Raw genomic sequence first — 16,915 nt, 5'->3', positions numbered from 1 at the left:
AAGAGTATATTTGTGTTTGTAGCACTTTGGCCTGTAGGTGGGAAAGAAAGAATATTTCTATAAGCCTCAGAAATGGGGAGCAATATACACCAAAGGCCACAAGTCTATTTATAACTTGCCATTATTTTCACCCAAAGGTTCTTTAAGCATAAACCAATATTATTTGAAATATTAACATAGATTGTCATTTCTCCATTACTTGCCTTATAGCATTTTCTTTTTTGACTATCATCTTGTTAAACCTCTTTGTCTTTTTTTATGTTACTGATTTCCTATGTGATTATAAAGCAATTTTCTATATTGTATAAACTCTTCTGACTAAAGGAACACTTTTTATAGCATCATTTTATAAAAGGAATACAAATGGATGAGTGAAGATCATGTGTAGATGTGATTCTGAGCCTGAATTCCTCAGCTTTTTTTCACTGGGGCTTAGCACTCCCTCAGGGACACACAAGTGGCCCATGGTTAATGGCAGTATCTGGCACAGCCAAGCCTGGGTTGACATTCTGGTCTCACCCATGAGTACCTAGCTGGTATCGTGAGCTTGGGTAAACTGGTTAACCTCTGTATGCTGCAGTTTTCTCATTTTTTAAATGAAGCTGGTATGAGCATCGGCTTTGAAAGAATGTTGTGAGTGTTCTGGTTATGATGCTTGTCAATCACTTAAAAGAATAACTGGCATATATTTCAATATAGGTGAGCCATAATTTTTGTCCTTATTATCGTTATGTGGATCAATAACCTGACGAATGTCCTTTGTTTACCATGAATACCACAGGAAGACATGAATCCTGATTTCAGGAAATTTACTGTCCACTTAGGGTTTTATAATTTGCATATGTAAGACAAACTTAAGGGCATGAATAATACCAGTATCAACTTGACAGAATATACAATAGAGTATATAAGGGCTGATCAAAGTTACAAGAAGCTGATTGGAGAGGGGTTAACTGGGTGGGTTTTGACCCCCTCCTTGGTAGGGATACTAAAGAAAACAGCAAAAAACATTTCTGACAATTTCAGGCATATCCCACAGGTTTTCAACAATTATTTACTCCCAAATTCCAATTTCTTACCTTGTATCTGTTTTTCAGTACTACACATGTAGGACAAAAACTATTTAAAACAAATGAAAAATAAGCTTATAACCCGGAAGGGGAATGGAGATTAGAATGAAACTTTTGGAATGTGTTTCTTATCTAGAACTAAAATACAAGATAGGATAGAGGAATTGTGCATTCATTCCTTCAACAGATACTTATTGAGCACCTATTATGTAAGCTGCATTGTTCTAAGCTTTTCAGATAGATCAGTGACGAAATGGACAAAAATCTCTGCTGTCAAGGAGCTTACATTCTAATGGGGGAAATAAACAACATACTTGAAACTGGGCAAATTTCAAAAGAAAGAGGTTCAATGGACTCACAGTTCCACGTGGCTGCGGAGGCCTCACACTCATGGTGGAAGGTAAAAGGCACATCTCACATGGTGGCAGACGAGAAGAATGAGGAACCAAGTGAGAGGGGTTTCCCCTTATGAAACCACCAGATCTTGTGAGACTTATTCACTACCACAAGAACAGTATGGAGGAAAATGCCCCTATGATTCAGTTATCTCCCACTGGGTACCCCCGACAACATGAGGGAATTATGGGAGCTACAATTCAAGAGGAGATTTGGGTGGGGACATAGACATGATAATGGATGAAGGGGAGTAACCCGAGATGGTTGCCATGGATTCTAGCTTGTGTCCCCAAATCAATAGCTGTGTTAGGTGAGGTAAAGACCATAGGAGTGCTGGGGACAGCAAGGAGAGAATAATGACTTTGATTTTATATGTTGTGGTGGGCAAAATTATGACTCCCAAATATGTTCACCCACTCCTCACTACAACTGTATGGGAACTATGGTGTTGATAGCAGTTATGGTGGTAGTAGTGATAATGATAGTATACTAACAATGAGAATAGCCATTTACTAAAATTCCTGATCCATTTCTTTGTGTCAGGCACTTTGCTAAGGATTTTACATCCATTACCTAGTTTCATACCAGCCTTTGAGGCTGGTGGCCTATTTAGCATATTAAAAGAAAAACTTAAGGCCGGGCATGGTGGCTCATGCCTGTAATCCCAGCACTTTGGGAGGCCAAGGTGGGTGGATCACAAGGTCAGGAGTTTGAGACCATCCTGCCCAATATGGTGAAACCCCGTCTCTACTAAAAATACGAAAATTAGCTGGTCACAGAGATGCGTGCCTGTAATCCCAGCTACTCGGGAGGCTGAGGCAGGAGAATCGCTTGAACCTGGGAGGCAGAGGTTGCAGCGAGTCAAGATCGTGCCACTGCACTCCAGCCTGGTGACAGAGCGAGAGTCTGTCTCAAAAAAAAAAAAAAAAGAAAAGGAAAACTTCAGACAAATTAAATTTAACAGAGTTTAATTGAACAAAGAACCAGTGGCAGTCCCTGAAACCAGGACAGGTTCAGTGAGAGTTTGGGGCTGCCATGCAGCTGGATAACGTTTATAGTTAAAAAGGGAGTGATGCTCAAAAAACAGCAGTGAGGTACAGAGAAAGCTGGATTCATTCCACCATGGTGTTTGCCTTCTTTGAACAAGGTTTGAACAGTGTCCTCATGGTGAAGGCACAGAAGCCAGGGTGCTGTCAAAACTGACCCGTAAGTTAAGTATCGCTCATGAGCCTGTTATTAGTTATAGCATATGTAACACTCACTTTTATTTCACAAGCATGATAATGAGCTCTATTTTCATTTTGTTTTTAGTTTGCTTTTTGTGCATTTTTAATGAGATAATATACACATTTATGGAAAATATGAAGATATAGTTTTAGATTTATAAGCAGGAACCAGAGCTCATTTCTGTGGTACACTTTCACATAATATGCCATTGAGTGGAAGGAGGTAAGTGCCCAGGATGGTTAGTGAAGCTTCCTTAAAATTGATAAAGAGGTATATTTCATTTTTTAAAAGCTTTAAATCAGAAATTAAAGAAGTCTCTTCCTCGAGGATTTCCAAGTGCATTACTGAATACTATATGATATACTATGATAATTTAAAAGTTGGTTATACTTTATCCTAACATTTGACCCATCAAGACATTTGTAAATATTGACGTCTTTGATTAACTCTTGCTTGCGTGAGGAAGAGTAAATTTCATTGCAGCCAATTTGGATTTGTAAGAAACTCAAAAATGTAATGGTCCTCTGCATAAGATAATATTTCAGAATTTTGGATTCATTGCACAATACATCAAATTCTGATAGGCAATTTTCAGAATTATCAATCATAAATCATTTTCAGATACCCAAATATAATTTTAATGTGCGAGATGTGTTTACAACATCATCTTGTATAGAAACTTGCCAGTTTTATCTAAGGAAACACTATGTTTGGAAATTTGTGCCATATTTTTAAAGTATAAGTTAAGTCTCTCTTCACAAGGTTTTTAATGAGGCACTGTTTTTTCACACAAATGATCTAGGTTTCTGTAGACGCTGCCCATGGTTACAGTCCCCGGGCCATTGACATGAGCAATGTTACGCTCTCTAGAGACCTGCATGTAAGTACTATTAACTTTTAAAAATAGTCTCCAAATTTAATTTTTAAGAAGCATAATGTAATGCTTTCCTGCATATATTTCACAGCATGGTTTATTTGAATGTGGCGATCTATAATGGATCCATGGAATTTATAGATTATATACTCTAATTTTTTAATACGATCAAAATTGATAGCTGGGTGTGGTGGCACGTGCCTATAGTCCCAGCTACTTGGGAAGCTGAGGCAGGAGAATCGCTTGGACCTGGGAGGCAGAGGTTGCAGTGAGCTGAGATCACACCACTGCACTCCAGCCTGAGTGACAGAGTGAGACTCCCTCTCAAAGAAAAAAAAAAAAAAAAAAAGTTGATACAACTTTTTCTAGGGTGTTGCAGCCGTATAACATATTTTCCTTTAATAGCCATTTAAAAATCTCTATGTTAAATAGTTGTGTGTGAGAAGAAGGTAAAAAGTTAATAATGCTCTGTGCAAGGGCCACCTTCTTTTAAGTTTTTCCAGAGACATTGATTGCATTTGCTTGCTCCGTTCATAGTCTCATCTGTTCCTTTTTGTCACCAAGGAACCTACTTCGAAATAGCAGATTTGAAAGTAAGATAAAATTTATTGCCTTGAGACATAAAGTTAATAGGTCAATATGGTGTTCAAATAACATATTAGCATTGTTGGTAACTGTATTGTTCCAAGAGAAATAAGGACCGTAAATATAAAAGTTACATATTGTTAAATTGTTTGGTTTGCCATTTGTTATTGCTCCCATATGAACGTATTAAAATGACACAGTAAACTTGAAAATCAAATGTAGAAAGAATCCAGGAGGTAATCTTATCAAAACCCAAAAGGTCACAGAAAGATTAACTTGGCTAGTCTAAGGTCTCTCACCTAGTTTGGACAGAGATTGATTTAGACATCGAATCTTTGACTGTCCATCTAACATTCTCCATATTCAAGTTGAATAAGGTTTAGGTCATTTTTAAGGCTTTGGAAATTAAAACAAGAACTTGTAAATACAAATATTTTTTCTGAAGTCCATAGCTATTTTGGTTTCATTATTGAATTAATGTCTTCAAACATTATGAATAACAATGACCATTTTCATCTGCTGTTTAGTTACTGTAGAATATTGCAAATCCTTACAATTCTCTGGGATTTACATTCTAAAGAAGAGTGTTTGGTATCTTTTAAATGTATCATAGCACTAATACTGTATGAGTTATTCCTTTAAGGTATCTAATATTATATATTAGAAAGCAATATTATCCTTTTTTACTTATTGAAACAATAAATATTTTTGTTCATTTAAGGCTATGGCAGAAATGATGGCTGAAAACTACCATAATATATGGGCAAAGAAAAAGAAAATGGAGTTGGAGTCCAAAGGTAATATTTTCTAAAAACGTTTATTAAAAAATAATCTGAGCTCAATTCCATGAGTGTATGGATGAAGTCGTCTTCAGCACAACAGCTTATTATAACTTTTTAAAATCAGAATGGTTTAATTGTGCCTGTAACAGATTGAAGTTGGAAATGCTGTAATTTCCTAGTGGCTAGTATATATTTTCTTGTGTCTCAGAATTTTGACAGCTTTTTTTTACCCATTTTAGCTTATAGACTTCTATACTTCTCATCCTGATATCTGAGTTGTTCTATGAATGACTTAGACTTCCCTCCCTGACTCTCTTCCCCAACTTAAATATCTCCTATCTCACCCCTTTTTATTTCCTATCTCAGCCTCTTTTGTCTAGTCCAGCTATGTTACTGTCTCTTACATGCTTTTGCTTGCACTTTTCCCGTTTTTTTATTCAAATACTAAATGAACTAATGTTCTTAGTTATTTCTCAAGTCTTTTAAAATTTATTTGCATAAATATTTTCTTCAGTTTAACATATGCTATACTGATGATATCTTTCAACATTATTTATTTGCCGTTAGTCTATACACATATTGTTTATAATGTGGTGTGTGTGTGTGCGCGCATATGCGCTGTCGTTAATGACTTCCTATATGGTTTTCTTTCCCCTGATAGGAATATATTATTTTCGAGGTCAGGGCCACAACATTTATTTCTTTTGTAATCCTTATTGTATAGTTACAAGTGCCAATAAAGCTTCTACTTTTTATTTATTTGACTAGGTGAAAATGTAGAAGGGGAGAAGATTTTGAAAGTGGGGATATTTCATGGTGAAAGGTAAAGCTGTGATATGGAAGGATGGTACCTGGCACCAAGCACTAGGAAACAGAGTAACACAAATTAGGATTGGTCACAGAGAGGAAAAGAGAAGATTCCACATTTTTTATTTTTATTTTATTTTTATTTTTTATTGATCATTCTTGGGTGTTTCTTGCAGAGGGGGATTTGGCAGGGTCATAGGACAATAGTGGAGGGAAGGTCAGCAGATAAACAAGTGAACAAAGGTCTCTGGTTTTCCTAGGCAGAGGACCCTGCGGCCTTCCGCAGTGTTTGTGTCCCTGGGTTTTTTTTCCCTAGGGAGTGGTGATGACTCTTAACGAGCACGCTGCCTTCAAGCATCAGTTTAACAAAGCACATCTTGAACCGCCCTTAATCCATTTAACCCTGAGTGGACACAGCACATGTTTCAGAGAGCACAGGGTTGGGGGTAAGGTCACAGATCAACAGGATCCCAAGGCAGAAGAATTTTTCTTAGTACAGAACAAAATGAAAAGTCTCCCATGTATACTTCTTTCTACACAGACACGGCAACCATCCGATTTCTCAATCTTTTCCCCACCTTTCCCCCCTTTCTATTCCGCAAAACCGCCATTGTCATCATGGCCCGTTCTCAATGAGCTGTTGGGTACACCTCCCAGACGGGGTGGTGGCCTGGCAGAGGGGCTCCTCACTTCCCAGTAGGGGCGGCCGGGCAGAGGCACCCCTCACCTCCCGGACGGGGCGGCTGGCCGGGCCGGGGGCTGACCCCCCCACCTCCCTCCCGGACGGGGCGGCTGGCCGGGCGGGGGGCTGACACCCCCACCTCCCTCCCGGACGGGGTGGCTGCCGGGCGGAGAGGCTCCTCACTTCCCAGACGGGGTGGCTGCCGGGCGGAGGGGCTCCTCACTTCTCAGACGGGGCGGCTGCCGGGCGGAGGGGCTCCTCACTTCTCAGACGGACGGGGCAGTTGCCAGGCAGAGGGTCTCCTCACTTCTCAGATGGGGCGGCTGCTGGGAGGAGGGGCTTCTCACTTCTCAGACGGGGCAGTTGCCAGGCAGAGGGTCTCCTCACTTCTCAGACGGGGCGGCTGGGCAGGGACGCTCCTCACATCCCAGACGGGGCGGCGGGGCAGAGGCAGTCCCCACATCTCAGACAATGGGCGGCCGGGCAGAGACGCTCCTCACTTCCTAGATGTGATGGCGGCCGGAAAGAGATGCTCCCCACTTTCCAGACTGGGCAGCCAGGCAGAGGGGCTCCTCACATCCCAGAGGATGGGCGGCCAGGCAGAGATGCTCCTCACTTCCCAGATGGGGTGGCGGCCGGGCAGAGGCTGCAATCTTGGCACTTTGGGAGGTCAAGGCAGGCGGCTGGGAGGTGGAGGTTGTAGCAAGCCGAGATCACGCCACTGCACTCCAGCCTGGGCACCATTGAGCACTGAGTGAACGAGACTCCGTCTGCAATCCCGGCACCTCGGGAGGCCGAGGCTGGCGGATCACTCGCGGTTAGGAGCTGGAGACCAGCCCGGCCAACACAGCAAAACCCCGTCTCCACCAAAAAAATACGAAAACCAGTCAGGCGTGGCGGCGCGCGCCTGCAATCGCAGGCACTCGGCAGGCTGAGGCAGGAGAATCAGGCAAGGAGGTTGCAGTGAGCCAAAATGGCAGCAGTACAGTCCAGCTTCGGCTCGGCATCAGAGGGAGACCGTGGGGAGAGGGAGACTGTGGGGAGAGGGAGATGGAAGAGGGAGAGGGAGAGGGAGAGGGAGAAGATTCCACATTTTTAATTGCCTATTTCAAAATGCTGCTCAAGGATAATATGCCTGTATTCTAAAACCACCCCATAAATGTTTGTTAAATGAATGGTTAATTCATTGTTTGGCTCATGGATGCATGGATGAATGGATGGATGGCAAATGAGTCATAGAGTTTTGTTTTGTGAAATTCTTGACAGGGTATTGCCCACATAACTGGTAAACAAAATCACTGCTTATTACATGAGCAGATTACATGAAAAAATGTCTGTTCCTTTTTTTAAACTATGTTTCAGTCACTGTGGTACAGTTAAATTAAAAATAATAAGCAGCTATCTTATTACAAGTTGATTATCCCTTATCCAAAATGTTTGGAACCAAAACTGTTTGAAAGTTGAGGTTTTTTTCTGATTTTTAAAATATTTGCATATACTTACTGGTTCAGCATCCCAAATCCCAAATCCAAAAGCTTAAATGCTCCAATAAGTGTTTCCTTTGAGCATCATGTAGATACTCAAAAAGTTTCTGATTTTGGAACATTTGGATTTCAGATTTTTAGATTAGACCTATTCAACCTATATGCTTTTCTAAATAAGCATGATAGAAAATCATCATTATTTAAATTTCTGAGCCAGATCGATATTTTCTTTAAGTCATACCACTCGTAAATGGCACATCCATACTTCTGCATACAACTTGTACTGGCTCAAATTTGTATTCTGTAGTTGGGAAACTAACCTAGTGGCAGCAGACTAAGTGGTGAGGTAGGGGAAATTAGTCCTCGCAGTCTTTAATTCTCTTACTGCATGTACAACTTGTACTGGCTCAAATTTATATTCTGTAGTTGGGAAACTAACCTAGTGGCAGCAGACTAAGTGGTGAGGTAGGGGAAATTAGTCCTCGCAGTCTTTAATTCTCTTACTGCATGTATGGATCTCATTTTTAAAGAGGAACTAGTTTAGAACCAAAATGGCAGACCAGTGGGAAACGTGTTGAACTATACAGTCAGGATCCTGGCTTTTAGGTTATTGAGATTAGCAAACCAGAGAAATGAGTCTTGGGCATAGAAGATAAGTTACAGACTGTGGCCAGTTTCAGAGCAGAAACGACATGTGTCTTTTTTTCAAAGTTGTTTTCTCACTCAGAGACATTAATAGTGGGGAGGATCCTTATAGCCAACAGTTGTAGGCAGTTGCATCCTGCCAGCTCTACTCCCACTGCCGATAAGAGGTAGGTGGGAGGAATCTGTCACCACCCGATGTCTTGGTGCCTGGGTGTGTGTGTGTGTGCGTGTGTGTGTGCGTGTGTGTGTGTGTGCGTGCGTGAGAGAGAGAGAGAAATAGAAATAAGAAGTCAGAAACACTAAAAGAATCAGGGCCAAAGCTGCACCATTTTGTTTTCACCCATTCTCTTCTCTTTTATCATCCCTGCATCTGTGCAGAGAAGATGAATCTGCTTTAGGAAAATCAGGAGAAAAATGCCTCCTTTGCTTGCCTTAGTCATCTGATCCTCAGTGCTCTTTTGGAATCTAGAAAAGTCTGAGGGAAAATCAGATGCCATAAGGAGTTAATAGAAATAAAGGAGTGTAAGTCCAAAAAGTGTGATTAGTGCCCCCAAATTAGTAAAAAATGTTATTTTCCCACTGCCACTTCAAGTATTTTGTACCATGGTCATCTGTTGTTAAGCCACAGACAGCCCACTGGTGTCAAGCATTTTTTTACCGTTTAGTATGAATGGGTTCATGAGTCCGTGCTGGTATGTTTGGTAATATCCTCAGAACTACTGCTCACTCATTTACCTCTCCATGTAGCTGATTTCCTTCAGCACAAGATGTCTACACCCATATCATAAATGGGAAAGTTGAGGGTGGAGGAGCAACGTAAATGTCCACGGTCACACTGCTAGTTAGAGGCACAGTGCTAGTTCAGTCACCTGGCAGGCTTTCAGATCCCTTCGCCATCTAGTTCAATGAAGGTCGAAGAGGGTGAGAAGAGTTTCAGAGTTAGTGGGTACTTTGCATTCTTAGGATTTTTAAATTATAGACCTCTTTAAGGCATCTTTCTCTTTCTCTCCCCACTTCCCCCACAATAACTTATTGGTATGCGGCCCCAAAATCACTGATTACAAATTAAGTTGCCAAATTAATAGCATTCTCTGGGACTAAATGCAGTGATGGAGTTCAAACTAGGTGATGGTTGATTAAATTAGGGTGATGGAATTCGATGCTTGATTTTAAAAAGATTTTTGCTTTTATTTTTAACTGATACATAATTGTCTATATGAGGTACAGTGTGATATTTGCATACATGTATACAATGTGTAATGATCAAATCAGGGTAATTAGCCAATCCATCACCTCAAACATTTATATTTCTTTGTGTTGGGAGCATTCAAAAACTGCTCTTGGAGCTATTTGAAAATATATAATAAATTGTTGTTAATTATAGTATCCTTATAAAGTGTCCTGTTTAATTATATCTTTGATTAGGACAAAAGTCAAATTTGGTTTCTACTAAACTTAGTAACATAGTCTATACCCTCTGCTGTTCACAAGTGTTTGTTATTATTGTCTTCTGACAACTGTTTGTGCTTGATATTATTAATATACTGTGAAGTACCTCAATTCCTTATTATGGTTAGTATTTGTTAGCTTGGTAGTTCTTGACCAGCACCTTGCATGTATGATAGCACAGTGTCACCTAATGGTATTAAAGTTCAGTGGGCGATTGCATGTCTGTAGATGGCGCTTTCAGTCAAAGCCAGCACTAGGGAAGCAGACATTTCCTCCTTTGCTTGCTTATTTATTGTGTAGGGCCAATTCAACATTTGTGATTGTTGCAGTAGCTCCTGGCTAAACTATATTGGAAACTGATTTCATAGGGTTATGTTGTTACAATTCAAACAATATTTATTCTCAATTTTTCTTCCTGGAATTCCCTTAGCAGTTGTATTTCAGGGTAGTTGAGTCTCTCACACAATATATATTACCATACATGTTTTACGAATGTTAGATGTGAGGCATACAATGCTATTCGGTTTGCTGCTGTTTTAATAGCATTCTTTGTATCAGATCTTTACATCTGAAATTAACAGTTTAATTTTTTAATAATTTTTGCAAAATTTTAACCAAAAGTTTTACATAATTTATAATTTTAGAAAGGTTTTTCTCCCTATTAGTTTTTTTAAATTTACATATTTTCTAGAATTTTTAAATCTGAAAGAAAGACTACTTTTAGTAAGTATTATGAGGATAAGTATACTAGGAATCTAGACTCTTGCTAAAATGTACTTGCCCACGTGGTTTAAAGTCAAGTATTAGACACTTAAGAGTGATCCACTTTTAACGTAGCACATCTACATGTGGTTTTGTGTATTTATAAATAATGTGACTGTGAAGTACTCTCTGATCTGAGAGATATAATACAAATTCCATATTTAAGACTTTTTCTCTTCTCTCTGTGTGGCAGCAGATGAAGCATAACCCCTGAAACATGCCTTATAACTTTTCTAAATCCATCTAAGTATGATTTAGCATTTATTTCCACTCTCCACATTCAGAATTGCTTTGAACGCAGAAGAGAATACAGCTGCTTCCCTCTCATTGGCGAGAGCAGATATTATTGTCACTTAGTATTACAAATGCATGCATGTTCATGTTTTAACTGCCTCTTAGAAGGCATATGCACAGTCTTTCTGTGAGTAGTTTTTCTGAATTAATTGAAACATTAAAGGCAGTAGAGGCAGAAGAGTCTTATATGCTCTATGTATTATTAAAGGATATGGAAAGTTTTATAGTGTGGTCCAATTATATATCTGTGTCTCATCTCAGATTCTTTTCAAATTACTATGCTGTGTTCTTGTCCTGACATACTCTTAGGAGGAGGAAACCATCCTCTGCTGGTGCCCTATGATACACTGACAGCCAAAGAGAAAGCCAAGGATAGAGAAAAAGCACAGGACATCCTCAAGTTCTTGCAGATCAATGGATATGCTGTATCCAGGTAAAAGTACACATACCCTAAGTACACACTCTTTTCACAAGAGTGAATATTTAAATATCTCCATCATATTTAAAGCTGAAAATGAATTCAATGATCTGTTTACACTTTTGAGGTACTGTTTAATATGTTTAAAATACACACATCAGAAACATTAACACCCCTAGGTGTGTACCACATAACTGAGTTCCTTTTGCTACATATATTAAATCAGCATCCATCATTTAGGCAAAATCCCCAGGCAAAAAATCACGCTCTGTTTTTGTAAATGCAACACTTCGTTGCATAGTAAGAGAGTCACTCACTGAAGCTCTATATCATATGCAAAATATTCTTTATAGGTTAAATCTTACTTTTTCTTTGAGCTACAATAACATTAGAAAAACTTCAAAATTTATATATATAAATATATATGTGTATATACACATATATATATATACACACACACAATTTTACCTTCTAAGAGGCTTTGTACAAATTGCTTTCCCATTTTCATTTTTGCTCTTCCAGAGGATTTAAGGACCTGGAACTGGACACGCCTTCTATTGAGAAACGATTTGCCTATAGTTTCCTCCAACAACTCATTCGCTATGTGGATGAAGCCCATCAGTATATCCTGGAGTTTGGTAGGTACCATAGTCCCATTGCTAATAGCCCAGTGTTTGTTGTTTTTAATGTTTACAACATCAGGATATAGAACAACACAGGCTGCTGAGCTATTTGTGATGGTATAAACCCATCTATTCATCCTACTACTAAGTAGAGTTCAACGGTCAATGGATGAACAAGTTCTTGGGGAGTGGGTAAAATCTGTGAACTTTTAAAAATCTAACATATAAGTTATTCCCCTTATAATGTTTATTGGCATTTATTTGTTTTCATTTTGAAAGATACATTGGAAGGACATCAGAATTTGAAGGTAGAGTTAAATCTTGCCTATGAAATCAGTTGCTCTACTCATAAGAAAAACTTCCAAAACTATGGATTTTCAAAATTTCTAAACACTATAGAGGTCTTGAGTTTAGCCTTTGCAGGGAAACACGTTAATACTAGAGTAACTGCTGTGCAGAATACTTTATTATTGCTCTTAGGGTACAATGAAAGACCTCTTCCCCGTCTGGCCCAGTGCTGTCTCAAAATTTTTAAAACCTCATTCTTTAAGTCTTAGATTCAGCACAGATGATGAAAGCAGCCTCCGGTCACTTCTGTTATTTTGTGGTCCTCCCACATTGTTGAATTAAAATTCGACTTGTTAATTTCTTACCTTAATGTCAGAGCACCTTCCAGCCACTGCGTAGTAATACGATGTAAGGAATTCCAGTTTGTTCCCTTTTGAAAATAGTGTGCTTTTCTGGTGGTTATTCATTTATTTTCATTTTCGTTCTCGAGGTTTTCTCTTTGTTTTTAACACTCACTCTTTTTGTCATTCAACACCTTTCCTCTGGGACCATTCACCTTGGATCCCTTAGCTGCTGTTTGTCTTAGGATGTAAATCTAGTTTCTGCCATAGCATCAGATTAAAGTTTGTAGAAATTAGAGCTCTGGTATTTTCTTCTTTCTGGCCTCTTGTATCCTAAATGTGATTAAAGATTTTCCAATTGAGCATCGTTCTCATAAACAATTGACTTCTGTTTCAGCCTGCCTCTACAGTTCAAATACTATATTATTGCTCTCTTTGAGCTCTTCTTTTTCTTAAAAGCTTACACTACAAGCTAATTTATAATCTGTAATCTCTCTATGACTCATATAACTAACAATTTTTAAAAATATGATTCCTGACTTATCCCGATACGTAGCCAAATTAATCTGAATTAATGAAATTTAATCGAAGAACAAAAATGAGGTAGGGGTGAATTATTGAAGCTTTTACACACAAAGCTAAATATTGCAATTTCTGATCCACATTTGAAAGGATCCGATATGCGTCGCAACTCCAATATCCAGTCTTGTTTTTGGAGAAACAAGGGACAGGAGAGAAAGAAAGAGTCATCATTTGGAGAAAGGAACAAGAAAGTCATTTGTTTTTTACTTTCACATTGGAGAACACAAATACCAATTTGAAGGGAAGAAATGTATTTAGGTATTATTCACACTTTATTCAAATTTCTGAATAAACTACCTACTACAGTTTTCATGTATGGGGGTAGTGAGAATCTTGCTCCAGGGTACATCCACCCACTTGACACATTTCATTCTATCCACAGGGTAGAGGGCCTTATAAACAGCACAGGAGAGAAAGTAGGCTACAATGACAGAGCCCAGCCAAATAACCTTTTTCACAACTCCTGATGTTGTGTGTGCCATTTTCAGATGGCTTGGCCAGGGCAAATTAGGTACAAGAACTCTGTTAGAGGAACAGATAGAGCTGTGATTGTCAATATCGTGTTTATTTTAATTTCCATCTTTCATTGTTATCGCAAGTGAAACTGCTATATTGCCTTCTCCCTTTATCCTTCACTTTGGAGATTTTGCAGCATATCTCTAATGTAGCCATTCCTAGACCTAAGTTAATTGTGGTAGTAAAAATATGCATATGCCTTTTTCTAATTTTTGTATTATTATACCATAGATTGTATTCTCTCCACATCTTTTTCACATTTTGCACATAAGCATTTTTTTTAAATGTAGTAAAAGACATTTCCTATTTAATTCATTGAAATATGAGCAGATTTGGCTGTGTACAAAATTTTCTCTTGACATAACTTTATATGAGAAAGTCTCTTATATGAATCCAGCCATTTTGCATAATGTGCTTAAGAGAGATTCAAATGCCAAAGTGCCATGCAAATGAAATTTGCAAGTGTTAAAAAACCATAATTTTCTTTTACTTGTTCATGGGGAGAGCATTCTGATATTGCAAAATAATTGCATAAGTTTCCTATAAATTATATTGTATTTTTGTCTAAAATTTGATAAACTATTATCTCAAGTTATTATTATTATATTATTTTGCAAAATAGCTTCTTCAAGCAAAAGTCAGCTTGGCTCTTGAATATCTGGAAGCTCTGCTTACAAATTTTACTAAAACCTGATAGCTCTCCAGTATGTTCTGCATGCCATCGTTGTTATTATAGTTGATTATTACCTCGTCTATTAATATATGCATGAACCTTTTCCATATGCATGAAGGAGGTGAGAAAGGCCACCTTCTAAGCTAAATGAATTAGGTTAATCAATTCTTGACCTTGGTAAACCATGGGGAAAACTTGGGTTTTTTGCTTCACTTATGAAAATTATCTTTTGACATAGGTCAAAATTTCTTTATGCTTTAGTGGAATGCTAATTTGCCAACCTAATATTAAAATTGCTGTCCTCCTCCTCATCCCAGATCCTGACTTCCTGCAGTTTTTTAGTTTGTGTTTTAAATTGAGAAGCTTTAACTTTCGGTCACACGAAGAGGCAATCTTTATTATTAGAGGCCAGGGTTAATATCTAACCAGTTATGTTTATTCAATTTACACTCACTGTCCTCTTCCCCAGTGAGCTTCTTTTCTTAAAGGCTACTGAAAATGTGGGATTTTTACTTTATTCTCTTCCATTTTCCCCTCTCTATGTCAATAAGATCTCAAAGCTACACAAATGTGTTTGTGTTTCTAACCACAACTATGGGCTGTCCTCAATAGCTTTTTAAATTTAGATTTGGGTATTAAACATCCTTTTATTTTTAATGACACTGCTAAAGTTTGCCTTTATATTTTTGGTTGGCTTTTTATATTCAGTTTAGCGGGATAATACATTTAGCAATGCTTTCTAACCTTTGCATTATGGATGAATATCTTGCAATGTTTCCAGTGCAGCATTTACCTAAAAACTCTTCAAATCTACAGATGGTGGCAGCAGAGGCAAAGGAGAACATTTCCCTTATGAACAAGAAATCAAGTTCTTTGCAAAAGTACAGTATACAATCTATCTTGTTTTTGCTTCAATATGTTTGTTTACATACCCTCCTCATTAGATCGTTGCCCTTTTCAGAACATACTTGTCTACAAATGTGTATTTTACTGCACGTAAATATTCTGTGGCATGAAAATAACTGCATGAATCATCTTCCCAGCATTCTTGGTCAGACTTTAACTCTGCATTCCCTACCGCATTCCTTCTTCAAATGACTTCATTCTATCTGAGGTTTAATTAGGTCTGCATTTTTTTTGTTTTATCGTATGATATGGAATAAAAAATATCTATTTCTTAACATTTGGATATTGTTATGATTTAAAATTTCTAGTTGAGAATTTCTTTTATAAATAGGAAAGTCTGAGTTAATTCATAAATAGGCACATTATAAGAACATTTAGTACAGAATATTGTGGGACCTTAGTCCTGCTCATTTTATGGAAGATCAGAGAGGATAAATTGTTTATATACAAAATATATCCCATTGCTATTATTTATTTTATTTCATAAGCATTTATCAGGAATTTGCTATATTACTGGAAAATTCATCACTTTTTTCAGCCAAAAAGGGATGGACATGAAGTGTTGTGAAGTCTCCGAATGATTTAATGCATTTACTTAGTATTTACTGTGTGTCTAGTGTGGGTCAGGCATTAGGGTATGGCCCAGGGATGGCCATGAATATACAAATGCCCCTGGGTAAGCTTTCTTGTTTAGGACACCTTGCAGTGAGCCTGAAGACCTAATTACTGCTGTCTGCTTCCTTTTAAAGTACTTGCATTCAGCGATTACAGATAATTTGCTATAAATAGAACTTTTGTGGACTTTAAAATAGCATGCTTTTTGATTGATGAATATTTCACTTGTAGTATGTTTTTAAAATTGTGTTCTTTACTGTAAAACACATTTCTGTTGTCTTTTCTTCCCATTCAATATAGCACTCAGAGTCTGTTCCAATCATTTGAAGATCCAAAGTTTGTCCTGTGGTGCACATAGTTAGCGATTCATCAATTGATAGATCCATATATCTATCTCCGGTCTCTGTGAGATTGTAATCTTTCTTGATAGCCAATTATCAGAATGCTGTATTCACAGCCTCTAATTTTCCCTTTAAAATACATTCTTGTGTTGCCCGTATACTCAGCACCCCTGGTGCATCTGTTTACAGATGCTTAATGTGGCTTAATTTCTACTAAGTCTATAATTCATTCATTTACCATATTGAGTACCTACTATGTTCCAGTCACTAAATTCAAGCAATGTCCCAATTGTCAAGGAAGAGCAATAAAAACTGGTGTAGTCCCCATTATATATAGCTGTGCTCTACCACATGGTAGGAAAAAGAAGTATGTTTAGATAGACATGAGTTTGAATACTGGTAGTGCCGATCTTGTTCTTGCTATGGGCCTGTCACAGTCCTTAGCACTAGGGATTCAGTGACAAACAGAAGAGACCAGTTAATAGTTCTGGAGGCCAGGAAAGGGCTATAATGGGAAACAAACCCAGAAATGTTTCTTGTTTTTGTGTAGCTCAT

The 16,915-nt window shown here is 38.1% G+C and overlaps 1 protein-coding gene across 22 annotated transcripts in view; it reads left to right on the top strand.

Annotated features, from left to right (window-relative positions):
- The window catches only part of RYR2 (ryanodine receptor 2), a 788,912-nt gene that overhangs the window by 616,383 nt on the left and 155,614 nt on the right, over window positions 1-16,915 (top strand). For 19 of the 22 annotated variants that reach the window (XM_063790296.1, XM_063790294.1, XM_063790292.1 and 16 more), the window contains 5 exons: window positions 3,496-3,573; window positions 4,874-4,949; window positions 11,367-11,490; window positions 11,998-12,113; window positions 15,315-15,379. In XM_063790296.1, coding sequence (XP_063646366.1) covers window positions 3,496-3,573; window positions 4,874-4,949; window positions 11,367-11,490; window positions 11,998-12,113; window positions 15,315-15,379 — 459 coding nt within the window. The remainder of the gene's footprint in view (window positions 1-3,495; window positions 3,574-4,873; window positions 4,950-11,366; window positions 11,491-11,997; window positions 12,114-15,314; window positions 15,380-16,915) is intronic. The other 3 variants (XM_063790311.1, XM_063790309.1, XM_063790308.1) reach the window with 1 other exon arrangement.

Source organism: Pan troglodytes, chromosome 1, assembly GCF_028858775.2.
Source record: "Pan troglodytes isolate AG18354 chromosome 1, NHGRI_mPanTro3-v2.0_pri, whole genome shotgun sequence".
NCBI lineage: Eukaryota > Metazoa > Chordata > Mammalia > Primates > Hominidae > Pan > Pan troglodytes.
This window is presented reverse-complemented; position numbering and strand designations above follow the sequence as displayed.